Source organism: Lolium perenne, chromosome 4 (assembly GCF_019359855.2).
Source record: "Lolium perenne isolate Kyuss_39 chromosome 4, Kyuss_2.0, whole genome shotgun sequence".
NCBI lineage: Eukaryota > Viridiplantae > Streptophyta > Magnoliopsida > Poales > Poaceae > Lolium > Lolium perenne.
The window spans coordinates 134,040,586-134,066,107 of record NC_067247.2 but is presented as its reverse complement, the minus strand read 5'-3'; the positions used below and the strand labels follow the sequence as shown (position 1 = coordinate 134,066,107).

The 25,522-nt window shown below is 42.3% G+C and overlaps 1 protein-coding gene across 1 annotated transcript in view; it reads left to right on the top strand.

Moving 5' to 3' along the window:
* The first annotated feature begins 3,490 nt into the window (after positions 1-3,490).
* LOC127347205 (homeobox-leucine zipper protein ROC6-like) overlaps positions 3,491-25,522 on the top strand; it is a 50,615-nt gene continuing 28,583 nt past the window's right edge. Inside the window, exon 1 of the mRNA XM_071829177.1 lies at positions 3,491-3,682. Within this exon, the coding sequence (XP_071685278.1) occupies positions 3,491-3,682 (192 nt within the window). The remainder of the gene's footprint in view (positions 3,683-25,522) is intronic.

Sequence of the window (25,522 nt, the reverse complement as noted above, 5' to 3'; positions counted from 1 at the left end):
CATAAGTTAGAACTAGACCAATATTCTAACCATAAGCCTAATGGTTGGAAGAAAAGGAGTTGAAGACCATAAGAAAACTCTAAGGGGTAGAGTAAAGATTGTGTTGGATGTACCACGACTCAATACTTTGAGTAAGATATAAGAAGAAGATCTGAACTGAGAGGAAGTTCGATCTTATTTTCATAAGATTAATGAACACTACTTTCAGAAAGATGTCAGACCAGAAGCCGAGGTTCATACCTCGAGGAAGTAAGAAGTGGACTATAACTTGAGAAAGTGAGTAGTAATTACTCAGAAGTACCAAACCTCAAGTAAGTCAAGCATAAAGAAGTTGGACGAAGAAAAATACCATAGACCAATTACAGCTCAAGAAGGCCAAAGACCGAAGGAGATTGAATATACCAATACCAAGGACTAATAGAATGATTCCTTTCATGGAACCTAAAGAACACAAAATAGTTATAGGTATCAACTATAAACCATGATTGGATGGACTAACTGAGTCTAATCCATTCTTAAGGAAATAAACCATCATGACCATTTCCATGGTCAGTACCTTACCAAGTACCATTATTGCAGTTTTGGTAAACAAAGACCTATTTTATCAAATAGGAGAATGTTATCCAATTAGTCTTCAATTAAGACTGTCAGGACAAGAAGAAGTCCCAATCATTGAATATTCAATGAGAAAGGAAACAAGCTTATAATATTGGAGGAAATCATGGAAGTAAAGGAAGTAATAGTTGTTTGATGTCAAACACTAATGGATTCCAGGAAGAATCTGGACAAGGGATATATTCAATTATATCCAGTAAGATCACTACGGAGTTCTAGAAAAGTTTAAGTCTGCATAAGTCAGAACCACACTTCGAAAACGTGAGAGAGTTCAAACTTCGAGGACGAAGTTTAGTTTAAGGGGTAGAGACTGTAATATCCCAGGTATTGGGGTTACAAAAAATAGAGGAAACAGATGTGTGCATTGCATTCATGCATAGAAAATCCGGGGAATTTTCACGCTTTAAAGTAAAAACAGTCACAGTAACTGAAGTTTCACTTGACCTTGGTGGAAGGGAAGTAGCTCATCAAGTCAAGCGCTATAAACCTCAATGTGACTTTGCTAAAACTTTGTTTTGGGTAGAGATAATTTGATCTAAGGGATTAGATCAAATGGAATTAAAATCAACACAAGAATTTATTAATCAAGGATCAACTACTTTATCTTATTAAAGATCACAACATGATATTCCTTGCCATAACATATGAACATCCATTCAATTGGAAATCAAGCAACAATAGTTGGAGAAACTATTCTTCACTTATCTTCTCCATGTCTTAAACTAAACCTTGATCCTAACATGAACCTCAGGGTATTCCTTTTACTCCATTCTTGGAAACATAACAAGGAGATAAACTCAAGAAATATAATTCTTCTCTATTCCAAATAGTTATACCCAAACCTAGAAAGGTGAGAGTTCTACTACAATTATTAGAGAAGCAATAACAAACCTTGAGCTAAACCTTGGATATACATCCAAGTATTCAAATCATTATCTTCAAGAGAAGCCCTAGGATATTATTCCAGACCATCCCTAGAGAGAGAACCCAATTATGCTAAACCTAGATATTGATGATCACATCATTCTCTATGGAGCCTAAACTTAGGTTAGTGTTGAAGTCCTTCCCAAATGAGAGAGACCATTCATTCTAATCCTAGCTTTACCTATTAATGAATAAAGGACAATCTTTGAACTAAAGTATTGGGTTGTAAACCATTTCATCTTGGAGTGGTGAGATAACCAAATACCAAGTGGAATAAGACTATATCCATGAATTAGTGAAATAAGGAGTGGATTAATCCAACTAAGTTAGACAACTGAATCTTTAGCTCAGCAACCTAAATAAATATTAGGAGTACACCATAAACCCTAAGAACTTGAGGTAGAGATATTAAGAACAAGTGGATCATGCCTAATCCATGATCATGCTCTTGAGGTATGTGAGAATAAGTTAAACCCTAATAGGATAAGTAGATATAATTCACCACATGAAATCATGGGGAGATCACTAATAAGCAACCCTAGACTTATATCCCAACCTTTACTTGTGAACCACTTGGTGATCACAATTAGAATCCTACCATATCTATATTTCATGAATTAATGAACCTAAGAAAACCTTAGAGTTAAACACTATACTTTATTTTGTGAGAAACCCTACCTCCATATAACCAAAGTTAACTATAAAAAGAACTATAACTAATGTAGTTACTTTAATGGTAAAATTGAGAATGCTAATAGAAGTTAATTGGTAGAAGATAAAACCAAATCCCAAATCCTTAGTAATTAGAGAAGCACATGAAATATTAAGCAAGTAACCACCTTATCCTGATTAGGGGAGATTAAACCCTAGCACATGCAATATAGTGTCATCTCATCTCTAAACCCTAGAATTAAATCTCAACCCTAGTTTGAGTATCACTTGGGTGATCACAAATAAACCCTAAACCACAATTAAGATTCAACCCATGTGTAATTAGGTAAATAGCATTTGAACCCTAGATTTGCACCTCAAATAAATCTTATGCTTCAATTCTAGAACATAAGAAAAACTTTGTGCTACATAATATGGTTAAAACCATATGTGGAGTAATCAACTATTTCTCTTGGTAACCAAGATCAACCATGATGGAACAATACCTACCTTAGGTCCTTTCAAAGATAATAAAAGTGTTAACTTTACAAGGGGGTTGTAATAGAAATCATAAAACCCTAATAGATTTAATACTCAAATAAAATCATATGTGAACAACCAACTTCTCAAATAGAAACCAAATCCTAATAACTAACTCTGAAATACTTTGAGTTGAGATTATCAACTCTATTAATTCCAAATAGATTTGATTCATATAGAAAAAGAAATTAAAATGAGAATACAAACTCATGTTTAATTGCTATATTGAATAAGTCCACATATGTGAAATTTAATCAACTATAAAATACTTTCCTCAATTGGGAGAGTGGTGTAATAGTCATTGCACTAGATACTCAGTAAACTCCAATTGTTAAACACCTGCAAAATAAGAAGATTCAAATTTGAATTATAAAACCAGAATTGAAAATAGAAAATTGAAAACAGAAAATAAAAAGAAATAGAGAAGAAGCTTACCTGGACTTACCAGACGTAGCAGCTCAGCAACCTAGCCCACCAGAAGCCCAACACCACGGCCTGGCCCAGCCCGATACCCCTTCGTTTAGAAATATCGAGGACAAGATCGTCCTCATCCTCTCCTCCCGCATGCCGGCCAGCACGACGCCGTGCTCTTCCTCCTCTCTCTCGCTGTCGACTCCCCAGGGCGCCAATTCGTGACGAGGCTCGTCTCTGGAGCCTATAAATACCCCACGACGAACCCCTGGCTCGTTTTCTTCCTCCTTGCTCCAATTCTTCCCCCATACCGAAACCCTGGTGCCGCTAAACTCCATTACCGCCGGCGATGGAGGCCTTCCCAAGCCAATCCGAGCACACCAGCTTCATCACCGTCCTCGACAAGGTCAACCCCCACAAGGAATCGACTCTAAAACCCTCGCAGCTCCCCCACCGAGCTCATCGTCTCCGACGGCCGGAGGTGTCGATTCCGGCGACTCAGGCCATCTCCGACCTCGCCGTCACGCCCTACGTCCTCATGGTGAGCCGCTGAACTCCCTGGCATGCTCGCCTTGCTCCCTAGACCACCGTAGCCTCACCGCACCGTTTGCCTGTGAGCATTGCCGTCGGGCATCACCGCCGCCGCCGCTCCGGCGACCATTAGGTGGTGGCGCTGCCACCACTAGACTCGCCTCGGCGAGTACTGACCAACGCGCCCCTGCTCACGCTCGCGGGAACGCCCTAGTGCCGGCGACCATCGCCAATTCCCGCCGGCCAGTAACCTCCTCGCCACGGTGGCGATTTTGACTTGGTCAAGCGCCCCGTGGCAGGTGAGGTGGACACGGCCCCACCAGTCATTGACTGTGTGGGTGATCTGTCCGGGTAACCCTAGTTGTTTATTTTTATTTCAAATACCAGAAAATTAATGCAACTTCAAATAAATCTAGAAAATTCAATTTAAGTCAGAAAAATGTAAATAAGATATTATAATTCTTAGAAAAGAAAACTCTATCCAATAAAAACATAAAATGAAATTTTTATTTTTAATAAAAATTCAATTATTTAATAATGGTTAATTAAGCCTTTAATTTTAATTCCAAAATTTAATTAAAATTCAATAATTAAGAAAACATTTATAAAATAATTAAAACCAGTAAGCAAATAAAGAAAACATGAAAACTCATTTTCTTTATTTGTTATCCTATTCAATTTCTATTAGTGGAAATTTAAACCCTGATTAATAATTACCCTAATTATTAATTGTTTAAAAACAATAAATGCCAAATTCAATATTGTTCTTTACTTAGAAGTTATTAATAACTTCAAATTTAAAATGAAGTTATTAATCATAGAACTATATGGTAAATAGTAAACCCTAGTTCCATATGGAAGAAAACTAGGAACTCATCATTTCATGTGTAGTACTAAACCCTCAACTCATTTAGAAACCTAGCTCTATTATTACATGTGAACCCTAAATTGCTTCTAACCTAAACCCTAGGTTAGAGCATGTGATCATGGTACCTTCTCTCAAATCATGAGAACCAGAGTAGCAACTAAATACTTGTCTTGGCCACCTAAAATGTAGAAGACCTATCACTAATTTATGGGTATCCCATGTGTTCATCTTCATCAGACCTAGATAATCAAGTAGGGTTAACCAAGTGTAAAACCTAGTTCCTATTCCCAAAACCATCATCCTTAATCAACCTTGGTTAGCATCACACCACTGTGATGAACTCCAACAGCAAACATGTCAATAGTAGGCATCATACATCATACTCCACTAAACCCTACTAATATTAATACTTATGAAACCATAATATTCAGGAGCCACCTATACCCTATTTAAGTGGATCCAATAGTAAAAACCTAGACCACCTTAAACCTTAATTGTAATACTTCTTATTACTTAAGAAGTATGTTCTTCAAAAGTTATTCTTTTGAAGTAAATAAGGAGTATCCATCAAACCTGCCTTATAGGACCTATAAACCCTAACTATCTAGCACCAATCAGGTATACCAACCCTGATAGCACTCATATACTATTAATTGATTAATATACTTATGCTTCACTAAAACCATACAAGCCCTAGTGGTTGATGAATCAAACATCTTTAGGATCCATCTAGTACTTACTCTAGAAACTAGTTAGAACCCATAATAAACCATAGAACTCCACAACCATAATTATCATACTTGTTCTTCATTAAAGAACATGTTCTTCAAAAGTTATTCTTTTGAAGTATATAACATGTAACTATCAACCATGCACTATAGAACTTAAAATTGATAACTGCTCTTTACTTATTATACAACTCCTATTCTTTGATGTGTATGATTGTTACTTTGCAATACACCACTTGTTTATGATTATAAGACAACAAAACCATAATAAGAACCTTGTTTGTGGAATCACTCTAAAAGTGCAACACACCCTGAACTAATCATTACAACTCACTAATCCTAAAATCATTGGGGTTAGGTCACGCTTAGAGCGAATTGCATCTCATTCTTATGCATTATTGCATCCTTGCCAATCTTTTAAACATCGTCCTTACCGGACGATGATGCTATTTCAGAATTTGGAGTTATTGCGTATCGAAGACCTTGTCTGCATAATCTTGCAGCCAAGAAAGGCAAGTTCATCACTTGCTCATGTCATTTGTGTATTTCTATCAAATTATTTGCAAAGTATTATGGTTATCACTATTGCATAAAAATCAAAACCACTACTTTCATAACTATGAATATGACTATGTGGTGGGCAATGGAACCATGGATTGTGTTGATATGGTGGAGGTTCCATTGCACGGGTTTATATCCATCTAGGATTAAACAACAGATGTCGCCAGTGATTCTTGTGCCGTAATACCCGTGTTAACCATAAGATCCGGAGTGGGACGGAGTAGTCAAAAGTGTTTCCACCTCTCATTCATCAACGGATGCGCTTTACCGTAGACACTTGTATCTGTCAGGGCAAGCGGTTGGCTGGGGAAGCCTTAAGTCCCCACGGCATAGTCCATAGACACTTGTTGCTCGAAGTGCAAGCGGTTGGCTGGGGAAGCCTTAAGTCCCCACGGTATTGCGGTCTATGATGGGTTGCAGCTACCGGCGAAGGAGTTTGGTTCGATCCCAAACTGTCGTCATGGTCGGGGTCCACCCGTGAGTGGGAATAATGGGACCGGCGAGGACCCAGGGTCGGGGCATGCAACAAAGGTGGGTGTTTGAGGTAGCGGAGGAACATGATTGGCTAGACCTTATACCGGGCCTCACACCATAGGAAGTGTGGACAGGAATGTACACCTGGTTGGCACCAAGGTTAAGATCTCTTATGGGTAAAGCAACACACCTCTGCAGAGTGTAAAGAACCGTGACCTGTCACTCCCTGTTCCGGGATATGGAACTGCGAACGCGGCCGGAAAGGAGCTCCATGAAGTTCTAGTAAACCGGTGAAGGCTGACGGACATAGTTCTTCTGAATAAAAGCAACCTTTGAAGAAATGGTTATGAAAACTTGCATTGGTATTAGACTTTCTGGTCTAATGCTGTAGCTAGTGCATTAAACACCTCTTTCCTATAATGAACTTGTTGAGTACGCTCGTACTCATCCCACTCTTAAATCCCCTGCTTAGATATGGAGGCATCGAAGGAGGATCTACAGTGCAACTCGAAGGCCGATGAGTCAACAACTACTTCAAGACACAGGACCCTGTCCGAGGAGTCAGATACCACATCCAACAAGGAGAAAACCTAGAATAGCAATAGAAAGGAACTTTCTTCCTCAACCTAGCTCCTACTTAGCTAGAATCTATTCTTAGCCTCTATAGCTAGTCAAATACTCTACAAATAGAGTTCGTGATAGAATTAGACTACGAGTCGTTCTTCTGGAGTTTATTGCAGATTTACCTCATTGTAAAGTAGGAGGCGGTGCTGATCTTATGTAATAGAGTCAATGTTGTAATTCTATAGACATGCCTTGGACCCGCATATGTTTCTGTTGTACCACTCTGAGCGATATAATACGAGTGGAACTGTGTTTCATTGGTGTTATATCAGACTTGCATACTACACCATGCAGTGGTATGCCGGGTCACCACACGTTCACATCCTGCCGTGGAGTCGATAATTTGGTCGATCCTCGGGAGGGGAAAGTGATCCTTTGGACAATGTTTATTGAGACACGTAAAGTCGACGCACATGCGAAGGACCTTAGTGTTTTTCTTCGGCACCAACACTGGATTAGCTACCCATGTGGCCTCTGTATGCGGCTCCTTGATAAAACCAGCTTCTCTTAGTCGATCAATTTCTGACAGCATAGCCTTGCGGTTTGGTTCCGAAAAACGTCGCAAGGGTTGTTTGATTGGTCTCGCTAGTGGATCCAAGTTTAGGTGGTGCTCGGCAAGTTTCCTGGGTACTCCTGGCATGTCAGCTGGACACCATGCGAAGATTTTCCAGTTCTCACAGAGGAACTCGACGAGCGCGCTTTCCTATGCGAGGTCCATGTCTTTTGCGATGGATGTCGTCTTTTTTGGGTCTGTCGGGTGAATCTGCACCTCCTTAGAATTTTTCTCAGTGTTGAAAGTTGATTCTTTATTTGGCCTTCCAACGTCTGGCAATACGTCGTAGTCAGTCATGAGCCTTGACGCCAAATACTCAGCTTGCATCCCGAAAGTTTCTGATATTCGATGAAAATCCTTATCACATTTATCGGCTAGGGCGAAGCTTCCTTTGACTGTGATTGGTCCCTTAGGTCCAGGCATCCTCCACAACAAGTATGTGTAATGTGGTACCGCCATAAATCTAGCATATGCTGGTCGTCCCAACAGAGCGTGGTACTGTGACGGGAAATCTACGACTTCAAACTCCAACTTCTCGATTCTGTAATTTTCTCGGGTCCCAAACTGAACGTCGAGATTAATCTTCCCCAGCGGATAGTTTGGCTTCTCTGGTGTGATACCATGGAATCTCGTGTCAGTTGGCTTCAGGTTTGCTAGGGATATGTTCATCTTCCTTAATGTATCTGCGTACATAAGGTTTAAGCTGCTGCCACCATCTATAAACACGCGAGATACGTCAAATCCTGTGATAACCGCTGGTAGTATGAGTGCTGACTGCCCTGGTCGAGGAACTTACTGTGGATGGTCTGCTATAGTGAAGCCAATGTCTTGCCCGGACCAGTTTAGGTACTCGACTGTTGGTGGAGGCATTTTTTCTGCCATAAACACCTGTCGCGAGATTACTTTCTGAGTTCTATTGGATGGCCTTCCCTTCTGAATCATCGAGACCGCTCCGTTAGAGTTAGGATCAACGTAGGGCGGTGGTGGAGGTGCTGCCGCTATTCTGAGCTGATGTCGATTGTCATCCGTAATCGCGGGAGGAGGTGGCAAGTGAATCTCACTCCTGGGTTCTCGAGGATTTCTCTGTGCTGCCTGAGCATTAGCATGCCCTGCCCACCTTAACATTGCCTGGAAATTGCGACAATCCTTCTGCAGATGTCCTGACTGTCTTTTTTCCGTTGCTGTCGAGGAAAAAATGCATCTGACACGGCCCGTTCATCATCTCTTTGGGAGACACGAAAGGCCTCTGGAACCTTGGCCCACTATTTTGCCTATTGTTTCGAGAGTCATCTCTATTGTCGCCTCGTTGCTCATTGCTTCTCTGATAATCATCTCTATTGTTTCCTCCGGTGTTTGCTCGGAAGCCTGCCGAAATTTGACCTGGAGCGTCATAGCTCGGGTACTGCCGAGGAAATCGTCGCCTTGGTTGATAGTTTCGACCGCGGTCTTCCTCTGGCGACCTATGCCGTTTGTTGTGAACAGCATCTTCTCCATCTGCCCATCTGTTTGCTATTTCCATTAAAGCAGATACTGTCTTTGGATTGGTCCTCCCCAAATCCTCGACAAAATCTCCACGCCTGATTCCTGCGACAAACGCATCTATCGCCCTCTCGTCAGATATATTTTCTGCCGAGTTTTTGATGATGTTCCACCTTTGGATATATTTTCTCATTGGCTCGTCTGGCTTTTGTCGGCACGCTCTCAACTCCTCTAATGACGCAGGTTTCTTGCACGTGGACCGGAAGTTCTTGACGAACACGTCCTCGAAGCTTTCCCAGCTGTCGATAGATCTTGGAGGAAGTTTCTTTATCCATGATCGTGTGGCTCCACTCAGATGTACCTGGATGCTTTGCATAGCTGTTGCTCTGGTTCCTCCTGTGAGCTTCACTGTATCGAGATAATCCACCAGCCAATCCTCTAGATCTTGAAGGCCGTCGAATTTCTTGAAGTTATCAGGTAACTTGAATCCTGAAGGGACTCGAGTTTTTCGAACTCTCCTCGTGAAGCACGGCAAGCCACACATATCCTCGTCGTTTAACTCTGGGGATTGCCGATGTTCCCTTCTGCTTTGTCGCGCTCTGTCGACCCTTGCTTGTGCTGCCGTGTCCCTTGCTCCACTTGGTCCTTCGGGAGCTGCTGCTGTTGCTGCCACAGGTCGTGGACTATTTTGCCTTGCTGTTCCTTCGGGAGGTGTTGTTACAAACGCCGTCCCCATGGCTCCAACTCCTGCCATTGCCATGTTGTACAATGCCTCCCTTGGATCTCCTGGGGGTGATTTGGATGCAAGGATGAAAGCTTGTGTCGCCATATACCCAACTTCTGGTGTCTTGGGTATGATGTTCCCTCTCGTGTCTATCAACATAAAAGACATGTCGAGGTTTTGCACCAAGTGCTCTCTTTCTCCTTCAGGTACGTTTTGTAACCTTGATCTTGCTCTGTTCCGAGCTTCTCTGTGGCTATCACCCGAAGTTCTAGATTGTCGACTCAGCTCTGCCCTTCGCCTACTTGATGCAGAGGCCGCCTCATTTCTTCTGTTTAGCTCAGCTGTCTGTTTTTCCAATTCCCTTGCAGCTCGTGCGAGCCTATATTGATATGCTTGTAATTCTTCCGGCGTGGCTATGGTAGCCATTGGTTCTGAGCCATCCATAGCTCTTGCGGCTCTGTCCCATGCTGCTTGCGGGAGTCGGACTCTGTCTCGCGGCTGTGGCCCGATATATTTATTGCCTAGGCCTCGTCGCAAATCAGAGGGATCGACGTATGGATTTCCCAAATCGTCGAAAGCCTCAGATGTTTCCTCCTGATCATGACTTGGCTCTCCGATGACATAAATCCGATGATACTTTGTATTCAGATCTATGTTGGGCTTGGTGACACCATCATGAAGATTGGCGAAGACCTTGCCCACTGTAATAGATTTGTCGATGAAGTCATAGCTGTCGACACTCCTTGAGCCATCGCTTATATAGGAATCCGCAGATGACTCAAACGACATGTCGCTGAAGATCTTGGCAAGTTTTTCTCTTGCCCTGGTGCTGATGAAGCGTGACGACGAAGTTTCTTCCTCTCCTGATTCGGTTGACGATGTATAGCTTGAAAAATCGGAATCGACCGCCGACGATCCCGACGAAATCGGAATTTTGACACGATACGATCCCTCTTTCTCGACGCGAAAGTGAAATCTTTCGAACGTCATCTCCATAGGCTCCTCCAGATACGCATATGCATCCAAACGGGAGGGCGGGTGAGGAACAAAATCGACAAGACCAGTTGCGATCTGTTTACCTCGATCCATCGCGTTGCTTGCGGTTGATGAAGTCGACGATCTTGAACGTGCCATCGAGATCAGATCCTTGACGCCTCTAGTCCCCACAGACGGCGCCAATTGACAAGGTATTAACTTGTCAATGCCTACGGGTTGTAGACTAGGGTTTAGTTGGAAGTAGAGGGCAAGTAGATCTCGAAGGTTTCAGCCGAAAAGTACTCGACGATTATGAAAACCAGGGTTTGAGAGACAATGATTCGATACTTTCTTTGTCCCTCGACTCCCCCTTATATAGGAGGCGGAGCCGAGGGATTTGTGCTGTACAAGTTACAGAGTCCGGGAAGGTTTCTAACTCATCCCGCAAGATTACAAATAACACTTCCTATTACAACTCTAGCTTTCCTTAATAATATCTTGGGCTTCTGGATCTTCTTATTCTTCGGGTAGTGGGCCTTCAGTAAACCCCGGGTACTATCTTCAGCAGGCCCATTGGGGATGCCTATGTCACCAGGATACTAAGTGTTAGAAATTCAGTTTGGACAGAGTGAAAAACATCACAGAAATTCAGTTTGGACAGTGAGCACTGTCACTGCACACTTGTGCTTGTCCAAAACCTTGACATCACAAGATAGGATTAGGCAGACCAAAACTGAGCAACCACAGAGGGCTCAAGTTTCAGCATATGAGAGCTTGTGCTGGGCAAGCCACAGCAAGGCAATGCAAGAGCTGAGTCACAAAGCAAACCAGGCCTGTGTGTCATGGCCAGAATAGAAGTAGGGATCATATACAAGGAACACAAACCCTAGAACCATGATAGTCGACCAGATAGAATTATTCACCAGGTAAGGGTGAAGCTAGAGCAACACAAAGTTCATCCAGTTCTTGCTCAAGAACAGAACCAACACACACAACCACTCATCCACCAGAAATCATGGTGACCTAGAAGATCAACCAGGATCTGGAGGTGAAGGGCTGTGCACAAACCACAAGTCTGCAACAACAAAACATTTCATACTAGGAGCTGGAACAAGGTATACCAAGTTCCTGGACAGATCCAATGGATCTGATCCATAAATCATGTATAACACAGCCATGGGGTTGAGCAGATGCTCAACAGGGTGAATCATCACTTGGTTTTCACCAAGGATCACTGCTAGTCTAAAAAGCCACCAAAAATAGAAACCATCCAGATACAGATCTTGTGCACAGAAGCAAGATCTGATGCACAGATAGCACCAGTAGAGGTATTGCAATAATTAGCAGCTAGTATAGACTACACAGAAAATCCTAGGCACACAACCATCAGTAAAACCCTAGATTTCATCACAGGCAAGCATATTGGCATTCATATCTAGTATGATCCCCAAATATGCAAGCAAAGTTGAGTAGCCCACAAGATCCAACCAAATAGGTGAGCAACCAATCAGTAGCAAGGCTACTGAGGTCACATCACTCTTAGCACCATTTAAAGTTAAGCCAACTATAGAACATCATCATCCAGATTTGGATTCAGATTCATTTGCTTGATTAAATCATCATGAACAGCAGATTCATATACAAGCAAGTAATTTAAATCATCACTGCATAAGCAGTTCATCATAAATCAATTTATTCAAGCATGAATTTATCACAGATCCATGCTAAGTACAGACAGTAGCATACTGTAAGGCAACACAGCACCAATCACTACATCATAGCCACTGGATCAAGTCCAGTGAGCTAGCATAAGCAACATCACAAGTATGCAGTAGCATAGTGATGCTTGAGCATCAGCATCAACAAGGAAAATAATTCACTTAGCCACAGAATTAATCAGCAACCAATCACTGACATTTCATTGATCAAATGGATCAATTGAATCAAGTCAAGCCACACAGATACATTAGCCAACAAGCAATGGTTGATCCAATGGATCATTAGCTTAGACAGGAAGCACAGAAGCACCTCAAAAGCACCACTGGCATTCACAAGTGTCACTGATGCACAACAGTACACCTAGACAAGCAAGTATAGATTGCCAGTAAGCATAGCAAGCCCATAAGCATGAACAACATGGCATAGCAAGCTTGTAAGCAAGTACAACACAACATAGCAAGATCAAAACATAATAGGAGCAATAGATAATCAACACATGGCATGTACAGCAAGCAAGGCAACACTGGCCAGTACCAGAAACTGGTGACTTGGTCATAGCTTACAGAAAATGGAAGCACAGGCAGCTTAGACAACAATTGCAAGGCTTTGTGTGATCACAGGATCACCAGGAAGCAGTAGAACAGAAAGAAGAAGAAGCACAGTAGCTTGGGAGGCGCACAGACATGGAGAAGAGAAGGAGGAGGGGAAGATCACTTACATGCGCCTGGTGGCAGAGGCTATGGCATGGCGAGGCAGTGCTCGCGCGGCCATAGCAGCTGCAAAGCCCAGGGTAGGCGCCGGCGTTACGCCAAAGAGCCGAACACCACAGCAGCACGGCAAGGAGACGACGGAACTGGTACTGCAAGCAGCATCGCACCAGGTCGGTCTCAGGGGGCGCGCACGTCGACGGCAAGGACGAGAGGTCGCCGGAGACCACCAAATCGCCGAGACGATTCTCCAGTGGATCCAGAGAGGAGGCGATTCGCCAAGAGAGGAGGTAATCGGAGAAACCACGCGGACAGATCGATAGATCGTCTCGTGGCGGTCCAGATCTGGTTGGTGGCTAAGGCAGGGGAGCACGGAGATGGCCGGAGCGCGGCGGCGGCCATGGCGGCGATGCCATCGCCACGGGCGTCGCGAGAAGTTAGGGTTAGGTCGAGCGAGTGAGAGAGACGAGTGAGTGAGCGAGGTGGGCCGCTTCGGCGCCACCGACCCGTTATGGCACATGCCTTAGTGGGCTGTCCCATGGGACTTAGTTAGTGGGCTAGCCCAATAGGGGCCAAGGGTATTTTAGTCTTTTCACTATTTAGAAAAAAAGACCAGAATTTCACCAATTTTTAGTAAATAAAATACAACTCTAAAAATCCCTTAAAAATTGGAGTAGTGAATGAAAAATAAATCTTAACCAGAATAAAATATGAAATAGAATTTAAGAAACAAATTCAAAATTATGAATTTGAAGAATTTAAAATAATAACTTGGAATTCCAAACTATTATTTCCTTGTATTTAAAAATCAAGGAAAAATCTCAAATAAGTTCAAATACTTATTTTCAAACATTTCAAAATGAAATTCTATTATTCCAAGTCATTTCTATTGAGAAAGGTATTTTTCAAAGAAAAATACTCTATTCCCTATTTATTCCAAAAATATAGAGACAACTCTATTATTTCAATTCATTTTTGGAATGAATAATGAATCACCAAGTAAAGTAGTTTTACTTTGAATTATTTTACTTTATGAGAATTAAAGTGGTTTACACATTAAAGCAATTGCAAGTTACTGCCAAAGGCATAAATTTTAAACTCAACCCTAAATTGCTATAACTCAGCGGGGTAAAGGGATTCAACATAAAATAATACATCCATGATTGCATTATTTGGATTTTATAACATTGTCCTTACCGGACAATGATGCTTCTTACAGAACCCGAGTCCAGGTTCCATCAACTGCATTGAACTGCACTATCTCGTAGTCCACAGGCAAGTTCACCCTTGCTCATGTCAACTTGATTATTTTCTATTACTTTAATGCAAAGCTATATACTTATCATTCCTGCATCGCAAATAAAATGTTACTTTCCAACTATGAATATGACTATGTGGCTGGCAATGGAACCATGGTATGTGTTGATATGGTGGAGGTTCCATTGCATGGGTTATATCACCCTAGGATTAATTACCAATGCCGTCTAGTGATTCTAGCGCCGTACAAACTGCGTTGACCATGAGATCTATAATGGCTCTGGGGAAGCCAGCCGTATCTTTTCCCTTCTGCACGCCAACGGATTGGTAGAGCCGGCGGGGTGTTGGTGGCACTGCCGTAGGTTGGGATGGCCTTTTAAATCCCCATCCATTAGTGATGATGGCTCTACGATCTATGAAGGATTGTCCAAAGTACACCGTGAGTAAAGCCGTATTATCGGGAGAAGTCTACTGGGGGTGTGCGGGTGGACAAAAGGGTGGGTTTGCAGTCGCGGAGAAGGCGGTGTGGGCTTGGATATTTATACCTGGCCTCACACCAAAGGAAGTGTGAACGGGGGCAAGTCCCTGCGGATGGCAAAAAGGGTGAGATCTCTTGTGGGAAAAGTAACGCACCTCTGCAGAGTGTATCAAATTGTGGCTGTCACTCCTTGTTCCGGGAAGGGAACTACGAACACGGCAGGAAAGGAACTCCACGAAGTTCTGGTCAACCTGTGAAGACTGACGGGCATAGTTTTCATAATAAAAGCAACCTTTTGAAGAAATGATTTCAAAACATGCATTGACCTGCGATTTCCTGATCAATGGTCGTAGCTAGTGCATCAAACACTTTTTACTCTTTTAGAACTTGCTGAGTACCTCTTTACTCACTTTCTTTCGACACCCTTGCTAGACTGTGATCCGGAAGTGGAGGCCATCAACGATGGAGCACCAGAAAGAAGCTACGAGCTGGTCTACGAGGAACCTGATCTTACCGGCGGAGTGGAAGGAGTAGACTATGGAATAGTCTACGGACCCGATGACACCGACGTGGAAGAGTAGTGATATACCCTAGCATCATAGAGCCGAGCAACGTAGAACTTACCTAAATAAGTTGTTGAGCTCTCTTTATATTTGGTTATGAGTTGTAATCGTACTTAAGTAGTATCTTAGGGTGTTCTCATAGGACCTGTGAGAATACCAACTTCTTAAGACCATGTTTGTAATATATATGGAGTGTTATGACCTGCAATGTTTCTGTTGTACCACTCTGAGGGATATGGCAAATTGTGAAGAAGTCCCTTCACAAAGATCATATCAACGACTTGTATACTACAACATGCAGTGGTATGCTGGGTCAGCGCAGCTGGTATCAGAACAAATGTTGCGACCTTAGGTTGGAAAAACCTAGTATAGGGAAGAAAATTGTAGGAGTCTAGTAGAAATAGTAAAGGATTCTCTAGAAATATGGTGATTATTCACATGAGAATAGCAAAACCATATATTTTAGTGCGATAATTCTTTATTATAGCTATTATGATGCATTATCACTACTAACATTCTGCTTTTGTATACAGCCATAATGGCGAACACTTTTTCGAAAAGGACTTTGAGGAAGGTTGAGGGATGGCTCGGTGATTATGATGGACAAATCACAGCTCTCCTGTGTGGGATGCTGAAGGAACTCCATTGTGACCCCCGGATACCTGTTATCAAGTATACCTACTATGATGGGGAAATCCTAGCCAAGTGCAGAGTATCGGGGTCCAATTACCGACAAAACTGCTAATGAGTCGTATAAGGCCATATGGAGAAGCCAAAACCATCACCACAACCTATCACATGGCCCTATTCAAGGCAATCCTTGAGATAAGACAACATAAGTCAGTAGAGCTGTTATGTTCAGAGTTTTCTCATATACCTCATGCCGAGGAAGATGAGGATCCCACTCTGAATCATCTGGTATTAGCACACAAAAGTCCTGAAGCTGCAGCACAGCACATGGATAGCTGTAAGTCTTTATTGACCACGATGTACCTTTTACACATGAAGATGAGGGGTGAGATTGACCACATGCTAGCTGAGTTCACGGACCCTGATAAAGTCCAAACTCGGATGCATGATCTGAGGGCACAACCACAACATACTACACCTTTCTTTAGTCTAGACAGCTATGTAGATTTGAGTGACCAGTTGTCCCATAAAGATCCACTCACACCCAACTTTGTCCCACACTATCCACATGTGTCAGCATCGTATGAGTCTGGATATGGGGAGATGATTCCAGAAACCTAAACTGCTCGGAGTCACCAATCAAGAATTCGACTGGTTGGCGTTTCGGGGAACCATTTGGAGATGAAGGAGAACCCATCACTTGTGATACAGAGGATGAAGGAGGCGCGGTTAACCAATATGTTAACCAAAGCTTTGGGCAGGAAGAGAAAGACACCAACTCCCTTTCTTTAGATCTGGAGATGGGATTACCCAAAACATCCCAGTACGTCGTAGGTGAGAGTTCTGGAACCAAGAAAAAGAAGAAGAAGATGAGAGGTCAAGTGAGTAGGAATCCTCCATGGATGGCAGAAGAAGGTGAGTTGTATCCCACTGGGGATACATATGAGTCTTTATCCAGTTACTTTGGCATGACAGATCTCTGTCTCGGCACTTCGTCCGATTCAGACTACATACCTACTGGAAGGACCTTCATTCCGGACGGTGTTCGGAAGACAAACCGTTGTACCGGATGGACCCCAGGGATGTACGCGGAGGCGAGTTATGATGACGAGGAGTAGAGCTCCAAGGAAGAAAAAGTAAACTAGGTGGTATTGTAATAGAACGTATTTTAAAATTCCGTTGGCTTGGGCTTTGAGCCAAATAAGTGGTTTATATATACCACATGTAATATAAGTGTGTGTGTGTTATGTAATATACAAAGTATATGCATAATAAATGTTTGTTTTGTATTTGCTTCTTGATTTCATTGTGTGACTAGTTCTGGGCATTGAGTTGAGCTCAGAAAACATTTGCATGGTGTAATTATGAGTAATCGCTCTTTGTTACAGGACTAGGGGGAACATGGCATTAGTAGAAACCGAAGAGGCTCGCAGAGAGCGGGAGGCGAGAGAAAAAGAGGAGGCAGATGCAGCCGCTAGAGCAGAGAATGCACCACCACCACCACACCCAATGATGCACCCAGACTTCCAACAGTATATGAGAGCAATGGAGGAAGACAGGAGGCGTTACCAGGAAAGTCAAAGCAAGAACATGCAAGACTTCTTTACCCACGTCATCAATGATAAGGGTAATGAAGGCAGAGGAGTAACTCTATCAGACTTCCAAAATGCAAGACCACTACCTTTTACATCAGCTCCAGAACCAATGGACGCTGAAGATTGGCTCATGGATACGGAACGGAAGCTGAAGATCGTTGGTTGCAACGATGAGGAGAAGATTAGATATACTACTTATCTATTGTCAGGACCAGCATCATCATGGTGGGAGAATCTTGTAGCAGTACACCCTCCAGATAAGGTGTTCACCTGGGAGGAGTTCAAGAAGAAGTTCCGGGATGCCCATGTTCCGGATAGCGTGGTGGAGCTGAAGAAGAGGGAGTTTGACAAACTACGTCAGAACACTGCACCCATTATGTAGTATGTTCGGGATTTCAACAGGCTATCCAGGTATGCACCTGAGGATGTTGATACGGAGGAGAAGAGAAAGAAGCGGTTCATGAAAGGCATGAATCCATACATGAAGATGCAACTGAGGTTGGCACGGACTGCCGAATTCCAGGAACCGATTGACTCGGCAATCACTTTCGAGGATGATTACAGGCAAGTCCAGGAGGACAGGAGGAAGAGGGCTCGTATCGAGCCAAGGAAGTACCCAATTAGTAAACCAACACCTGATCGGAGTTTCAAACCCCGATACCGACCTACTACTGGTAGTCAATACAACCGGGGAGGTCAGAGTCAGAATCCAATCAACCAGATCATCTGCAACAATTGTGGCCTAAGGGGTCATTTGCAGAAGGATTGTCAGAAACCCAGAATCATCTGTTATGGTTGTGGGAAGGATGGACACATCAAGCCTGAGTGTCCAAACAAGTCATCTTGGAGCGGACAGAGCTCAGGAGGACGAGGTGGAAACAACAACAACAACAACCGCAACAAAAATAACAACAACAACAACAACCGCAACAACAACAACAACAACAACAACAACAAGAGGGGAAATCCTTATGGAAAGCTGAATTGCACATCTTTGGAGCAAGCGGAAGAGTCGGATCAAACAGTCTTAGGTACGCTAAGCATTCTTACTTATCCTGGCAAAGCATTATTTGATACTGGAGCAACCACATCATTTCTTGCATTGGAGTTTGTGGAAAAAATCGGGCTTAGATGTTCTGAGTTAGAAACCCCTATAACTATTCTATCCGCGGGGGGGGGGGGGGGGGACGATCTTAGTAACCCACGTGAAAGAAGCACAAGTCCTAACCATATGTGACTGTGTGTATTTCGCGGACCTATTCATCATACCCATGAAGGACATATCTGTCATCCTAGGGATGGACTGGTTGATAGAGAATGGAGCGGTGATTAACTGTGGAGACAAAACAGTATCACTTCGCAACTCCATTGGAGGCCGAATAGTTTTCCAAGGAGACAAATACAGTGAGTTGGAGATAGGATTGGAACTCAATAGTCTGAAGGAGGTGAGGATTGAAGATATCCCTGTAGTGAATGAGTTTCAAGATGTATTTCCTAAGGAACTACCGGGTATGCCACCCGATAGGGAGATAGAGTTCACAATCGATCTGATTCCAGGCACAGCACCAATAGCTCAACCACCATATAAGATGGGGCCAAAGGAATTAGTGGAACTGAAAGCTCAGATTCATGAGTTAGAACAGAAGGGATTCATTCAAGAAAGTGTGTCACCATGGGGTACACCAGTTATTTTTGTGGATAAAAGAGATGGAGGAAAGAGAATGTGTGGAGATTACAGAAATCTGAACAATGTAACTATCAAGAACAAGTATCCTTTACCTAGAATCCAAGATCTTTTTGATCAAGTTCAAGGAGCTGGAGTCTTCTCGAAGATAGATTTAAGGTCAGGATACCATCAAATCAAGATCAAGAAGGAGGATGTGCCAAAAACAGCGTTCGTATCAAGGTATGGACACTATGAATACTTGGTTGTACCATTCGGACTAACAAATGCACCAGCAATTTTCATGAATTTGATGAACAAGATATTCATGAAGTACTTGGACAAGTTTGTGATAGTGTTCATAGATGATATTCTAATCTATTCCAAGGATAAAGAAGAACATGCCAAGTATTTGAAGATAGTTCTGCAAATTTTGAGAGAACATCAGCTTTATGCAAAGTTCAGCAAGTGCAAATTTTGGTTAGATAGTGTTGAATTTCTTGGACATGTCATAACCAAAGAAGGCATAGCGGTGAATCCAAGCAAGGTTCAGTCAGTATTGGAATGGAAATCACCCAAAAATGCTAAGGAGATACGAGGATTCCTTGGTATGGCAGGCTATTATCGAAGATTCATAGAGGGATTTTCGAAGATTGCAGGACCAATGACCAAGTTACTCAAGAAAATACTCCATTTGAGTGGACAGATGAGTGTGAAGCCAGCTTCCAAACACTCAAAGACAAGTTAACCACAGCACCGGTGTTAGCAGTTCCTGAACCTGGAAAGGATTACACGGTGTATTGTGATGCTTCCAAGAATGGACTTGGATGTGTTCTTATGCAAGATCGGAAGGTAATAGCTTATGGATCAAGACAGTTGAAACCACATGAACACAACTACCCAGTACATGATCTAGAATTAGCGGAAGTTGTGTATGCTTTGAAGAGTTGGAGACATTTTTTATATGGATCCAAGTGTGAGTTATACACCGATCATAAAAGTTTGAAATATTTCTTCACTCAGAAGGAATTAAACATGAGACAGAAGAGATGGTTAGAGTTGATTAAGGATTATGACCTTACAATCAACTATACACCAGGCAAGGCTAATGTAGTAGCGGATGCCTTAAGCAGGAAGAGTACGGAAAATCAACCTACGGAATGGGAGATTCCAAAGGAACTTCGGAAAGAGCTAGAAGATGCTCAGATTTTGTTTATTCAAGGTGATGTCAAGGGAAGTGTAGCAACCATGAGGATTATGGATGAGATGTACTCAGATTTGAAGTATGAGATTATCCGGAAACAAGCGGATGATTTGTTCATCCAAGAAGAAATCAGAAGGATTGGAGAGGGAAGACCATCGGAATTCCATCTAGGGGAGTTTGATTCACTATACTTCCAGAAAAGGATATGTGTACCAGATAACCCAGAAGTGAAGTCAATCATATTAAAAGAAGCACATGAAACCCCTTATTCAATACATCCGGGAAGTACTAAGATGTATATGGATTTGAAAGAGATGTTCTGGTGGAACAATATGAAAAGAGAAATAGCACAATATGTCTCGGAATGCCATACATGTCAGCGAGTGAAGGCAGAACATCAGAGTCCTGCGGGATTACTCAAACCACTAGAAATACCGGAATGGAAATGGGATGAAATCGGAATGGATTTTGTTACTGGTCTACCAATGACTAGCAAGAGGAAGGATATGATATGGGCAATAGTGGATAGACTTACCAAGAGTGCTCATTTCATAGCCGTTAATACAAAAGATACCGCGGAAAAGCTTGTGGATATATATGTGAAGGAGATTGTTAGCAAGCATGGAGTACCAAAGAAAATAGTCTCAGATAGAGGTTCAATTTTCACATCAGCGTTTTGGAAACAACTCCAAGAAGCTTTGGGATCCAAGTTGGATTTCAGTACAGCATATCACCCACAAACCGGTGGACGAACCGAAAGAACCAATTAAATACTTGAAGACATGCTTAGAGGTTGTGCTCTGAACTTTGGAGGTTCATGGGAGGACCATTTACCTTTGGCGGAATTCTCATATAACAGTAGTTATCAGAGTAGCATCCAGATGGCACCGTACGAAGCATTGTACGGAAGGAAGTGTCGATCACCAATTTGTTGGTTTGAAACCGGAGAGAACAAGGAATTTACACCGGACTACATCAAGGAAAGACAAGAAGTCATCGAGGTGATCCGGGATAGACTCAAAATAGCTCAGAGTCGTCAAAAGAGTTATGCCGACCTCAAAAGAAGAGATTGGGAACCGAAAGTGGGTGACATGGTATATTTAAAGGTTAGCCCAATGAAAGGACTTAAAAGGTTCGGAGTGAAAGGAAAGTTAAGTCCTCGATATATAGGACCATTTAAGATACTCAGTCAGAATAGAGGAACAACTTTTGAGTTGGAATTACCGGCGCAACTTAGTCAAGTTCACAATGTATTTCATGTATCCCAATTCAGAAAGTGTTTGAAGGCACCAGATGATCCCATCACATATGAAGAAATAGAATTGCAATCTGACCTAACTTATGTGGAAAGACCTGAAAAGATCCTAGAAGTACAATGGAAGAAGTTAAGGAACAGAGCAATCAAATACTGCAAAGTTCAATGGCAACATCATCCCGAGCGAGAAGCAACTTGGGAGACAGAAGAAGAACTCAGGAAGTCCTACCCCGAGATGTTCAGGTACCAATCTTAACTTCGGGACGAAGTTTCTATTAAGGGGGAGAGGCTGTAATAACCTAGAACATAGGAACAACGAAGGGTAGATTTAGAAATGGGATGTGCATTTCATCGCAAAACGGGGGAAATTTTCGCGCCTTATTGCAACTAAACCTAAGAGGGATCGAGGTTCTCTCTCATTTTGCAATTAGGGTTAGGCAATGTGAGTTAGGGAAATTTCGACATGATCTCTTTTGTATCTTATTGATTTGGGGAATGATTGCATTTGACAAGTGTTAATACATTTAACAATAAGCATCACACAATATAAATATGAATTCACAATTTAAAAACAACTTATGAAATCAAATGACTTTGAAATTACACATTGAATATCAAATAAAATATTTAATTCAGGATATAAATATTACATAAATCAAAAGCTCATAAACGAAAACTTGAGCTTTATTGATCATCAACACAGAATACATAGTCTTTACAATCTTGATACAAGAATTGATGTATAATAATAAACAGAAATGAAAAAGGAAAATTACAAGATTTTCCTAAACTAAAACCTAGACTAAATGCTTGAAGGACATCTTCTGGTCATATTCAACTTCAAAACCTGCAAAACAAATCACAAGTGCTAGCCAGGACACTAAGTGTTAGAAATTCAGTTTGGACAGAGTGAAAAACATCATAGAAATTCAGTTTGGACAGTGAGCACTGTCACTGCACACTTGTGCTTGTCCAAAACCTGGACAACACAAGATAGGATCAGGCAGACCAAAACTAAGCAACCACAGAGGGCTCAAGTTTCAGCATATGAGAGCTTGTGCTGGGCAAGCCACAGCAAGGCAATGCAAGAGCTGAGTCACAAAGCAAACCATGCCTGTGTGTCATGGCCAGAATAGAAGTAGGGATCATATAAAAGGAACACAAACCCTAGAACCATGACAGTCGACCAGATAGGATAATTCACCAGGTAAGGGGAAGCTAGAGCAACACAAAGTTCATCCAGTTCTTGCTCAAGAACAAAACCAACACACACAACCACTCATCCACCAGAAATCATGGTGACCTAGAAGATCAACCAGGATCTGGAGGTGAAGGGCTGTGCACAAACCACAAGTCTGCAACAACAAAACATTTCATACTAGGAGCTGGAACAAGGTATACCAAGTTCCTGGACAGATCCAATGGATCTGATCCATAAATCATGTATAACACAGCCATGGGGTTGAGCAGATGCTCAACAGGGTGAATCATCACTTGGTTTTCACCAAGGATCACTGCTAGTCTAAAAAGCCACCAAAAATAGAAACCATCCAGATACAGATCTTGTGCACAGAAGCAAGATCTGATGCACAGATAACACCAGTAGAGGTATTGCAATAATTAGCAGCTAGTATAGACTACACAGAAAATCCTAGGCACACAACCATCAGTAAAACCCAAGATTTCATCACAGGCAAGCATATTGGCATTCATATCTAGTATGATCCCCAAATATGCAAGCAAAGTTGAGTAGCCCACAAGATCCAACCAAATAGGTGAGCAACCAATCAGTAGCAAGGCTACTGAGGTCACATCACTCTTAGCACCATTTAAAGTTAAGCCAACTATAGAACATCATCATCCAGATTTGGATTCAGATTCATTTGCTTGATTAAATCATTATGAACAGCAGATTCATATACAAGCAAGTAATTTAAATCATCACTGCATAAGCAGTTCATCATAAATCAATTTATTCAAGCATGAATTTATCACAGATCCATGCTAAGTACAGACAGTAGCATACTGTAAGGCAACACAACACCAATCACTACATCATAGCCACTGGATCAAGTCCAGTGAGCTAGCATAAGCAACAGCACAAGTATGCAGTAGCATAGTGATGCTTGAGCATCAGCATCAACAAGGAAAATAATTCACTTAGCCACAGAATTAATCAGCAACCAATCACTGACATTTCATTGATCAAATGGATCAATTGAATCAAGTCAAGCCACACAGATACATTAGCCAACAAGCAATGGTTGATCCAATGGATCATTAGCTTACATAGGAAGCACAGAAGAACCTCACAAGCACCACTGGCATTCACAAGTGTCACTGATGCACAACAGTACACCTAGACAAGCAAGTATAGATTGCCAGTAAGCATAGCAAGCCCATAAGCATGAACAACATGGCATAGCAAGCTTGTAAGCAAGTACAGCACAGCATAGGAAGATCAAAACATAATAAGAGCAATAGATAATCAACACATGGCATGTACAACAAGCAAGGCAACACTGGCCAGTACCAAAAACTGGTGACTTGGCCATAGCTTACAGAAAATGGAAGCACATGCAGCTTAGACAACAATTGCAAGGCTCTGTGTGATCACAGGATCACCAGGAAGCAGTAGAACAGAAGGAAGAAGAAGCACAGTAGCTTGGGAGGCGCACAGACATGGAGAAGAGAAGGAGGAGGGGAAGATCACTTACATGCGCCTGGTGGCAGAGGCTATGGCATGGCGAGGCAGTGCTCACGCGGCCATAGCAGCTGCAAAGCCCAGGGTAGGCACCGGCGTTACGCCGACGAGCCGAACACCACATCAGCTTGGCAAGGAGACGACGGCACTGGTACTGCTAGCAGCACCGCACCAGGTCGGTCTCAGGGGGCGCGCACGTTGACGGCGAGGACGAGAGGTCGCCGGAGACCACCAAATCGCCGAGGCGATTCGCCAAGAGAGGAGGTAATCGGAGAAACCACGCGGACAGATCGATAGATCGTCTCGCGGCGGTCCAGATCTGGTTGGTGGCTAAGGCAGGGGAGCACGGAGATGGCCGGAGCGCGGCGGCGGCCATGGCGGCGACGCCATCGCCACGGGCGTCGCGAGAAGTTAGGGTTAGGTCGAGTGAGTGAGAGAGACGAGTGAGTGAGCGAGGTGGGCCGCTTCGGCACCACCGACCCGTTATGGGACATGCCTTAGTGGGCTGTCCCATGGGCCTTAGTTAGTGGGCTGGCCCAATAGGGGCCAGGGGTATTTTAGTCTTTTCACTATTTATAAAAAGACCAGAGTTTCACCAATTTTTAATAAATAAAATACAACTCTAAAAATCCCTTAAAAATTGGATTAGTGAATGAAAAATAAATCTTAACCAGAATAAAATATGAAATAGAATTTAAGAAACAAATTCAAAATTATGAATTTGAAGAATTTAAAATAATAACTTGGAATTCCAAACTATTATTTCCTTGTATTTAAAAATCAAGGAAAAATCTCAAATAAGTTCAAATACTTATTTTCAAACATTTCAAAATGAAATTCTATTATTCCAAGTCATTTCTATTGAGAAAGGTATTTTTCAAAGAAAAATACTCTATTCCCTATTTATTCCAAAAATATAGACAACTCTATTATTTCAATTCATTTTTGGAATGAATAATGAATCACCAAGTAAAGTAGTTTTACTTTGAATTATTTTACTTTATGAGAATTAAAGTGGTTTACACATTAAAGAAATTGCAAGTTACTGCCAAAGGCATAAATTTTAAACTCAACCCTAAATTGCTATAA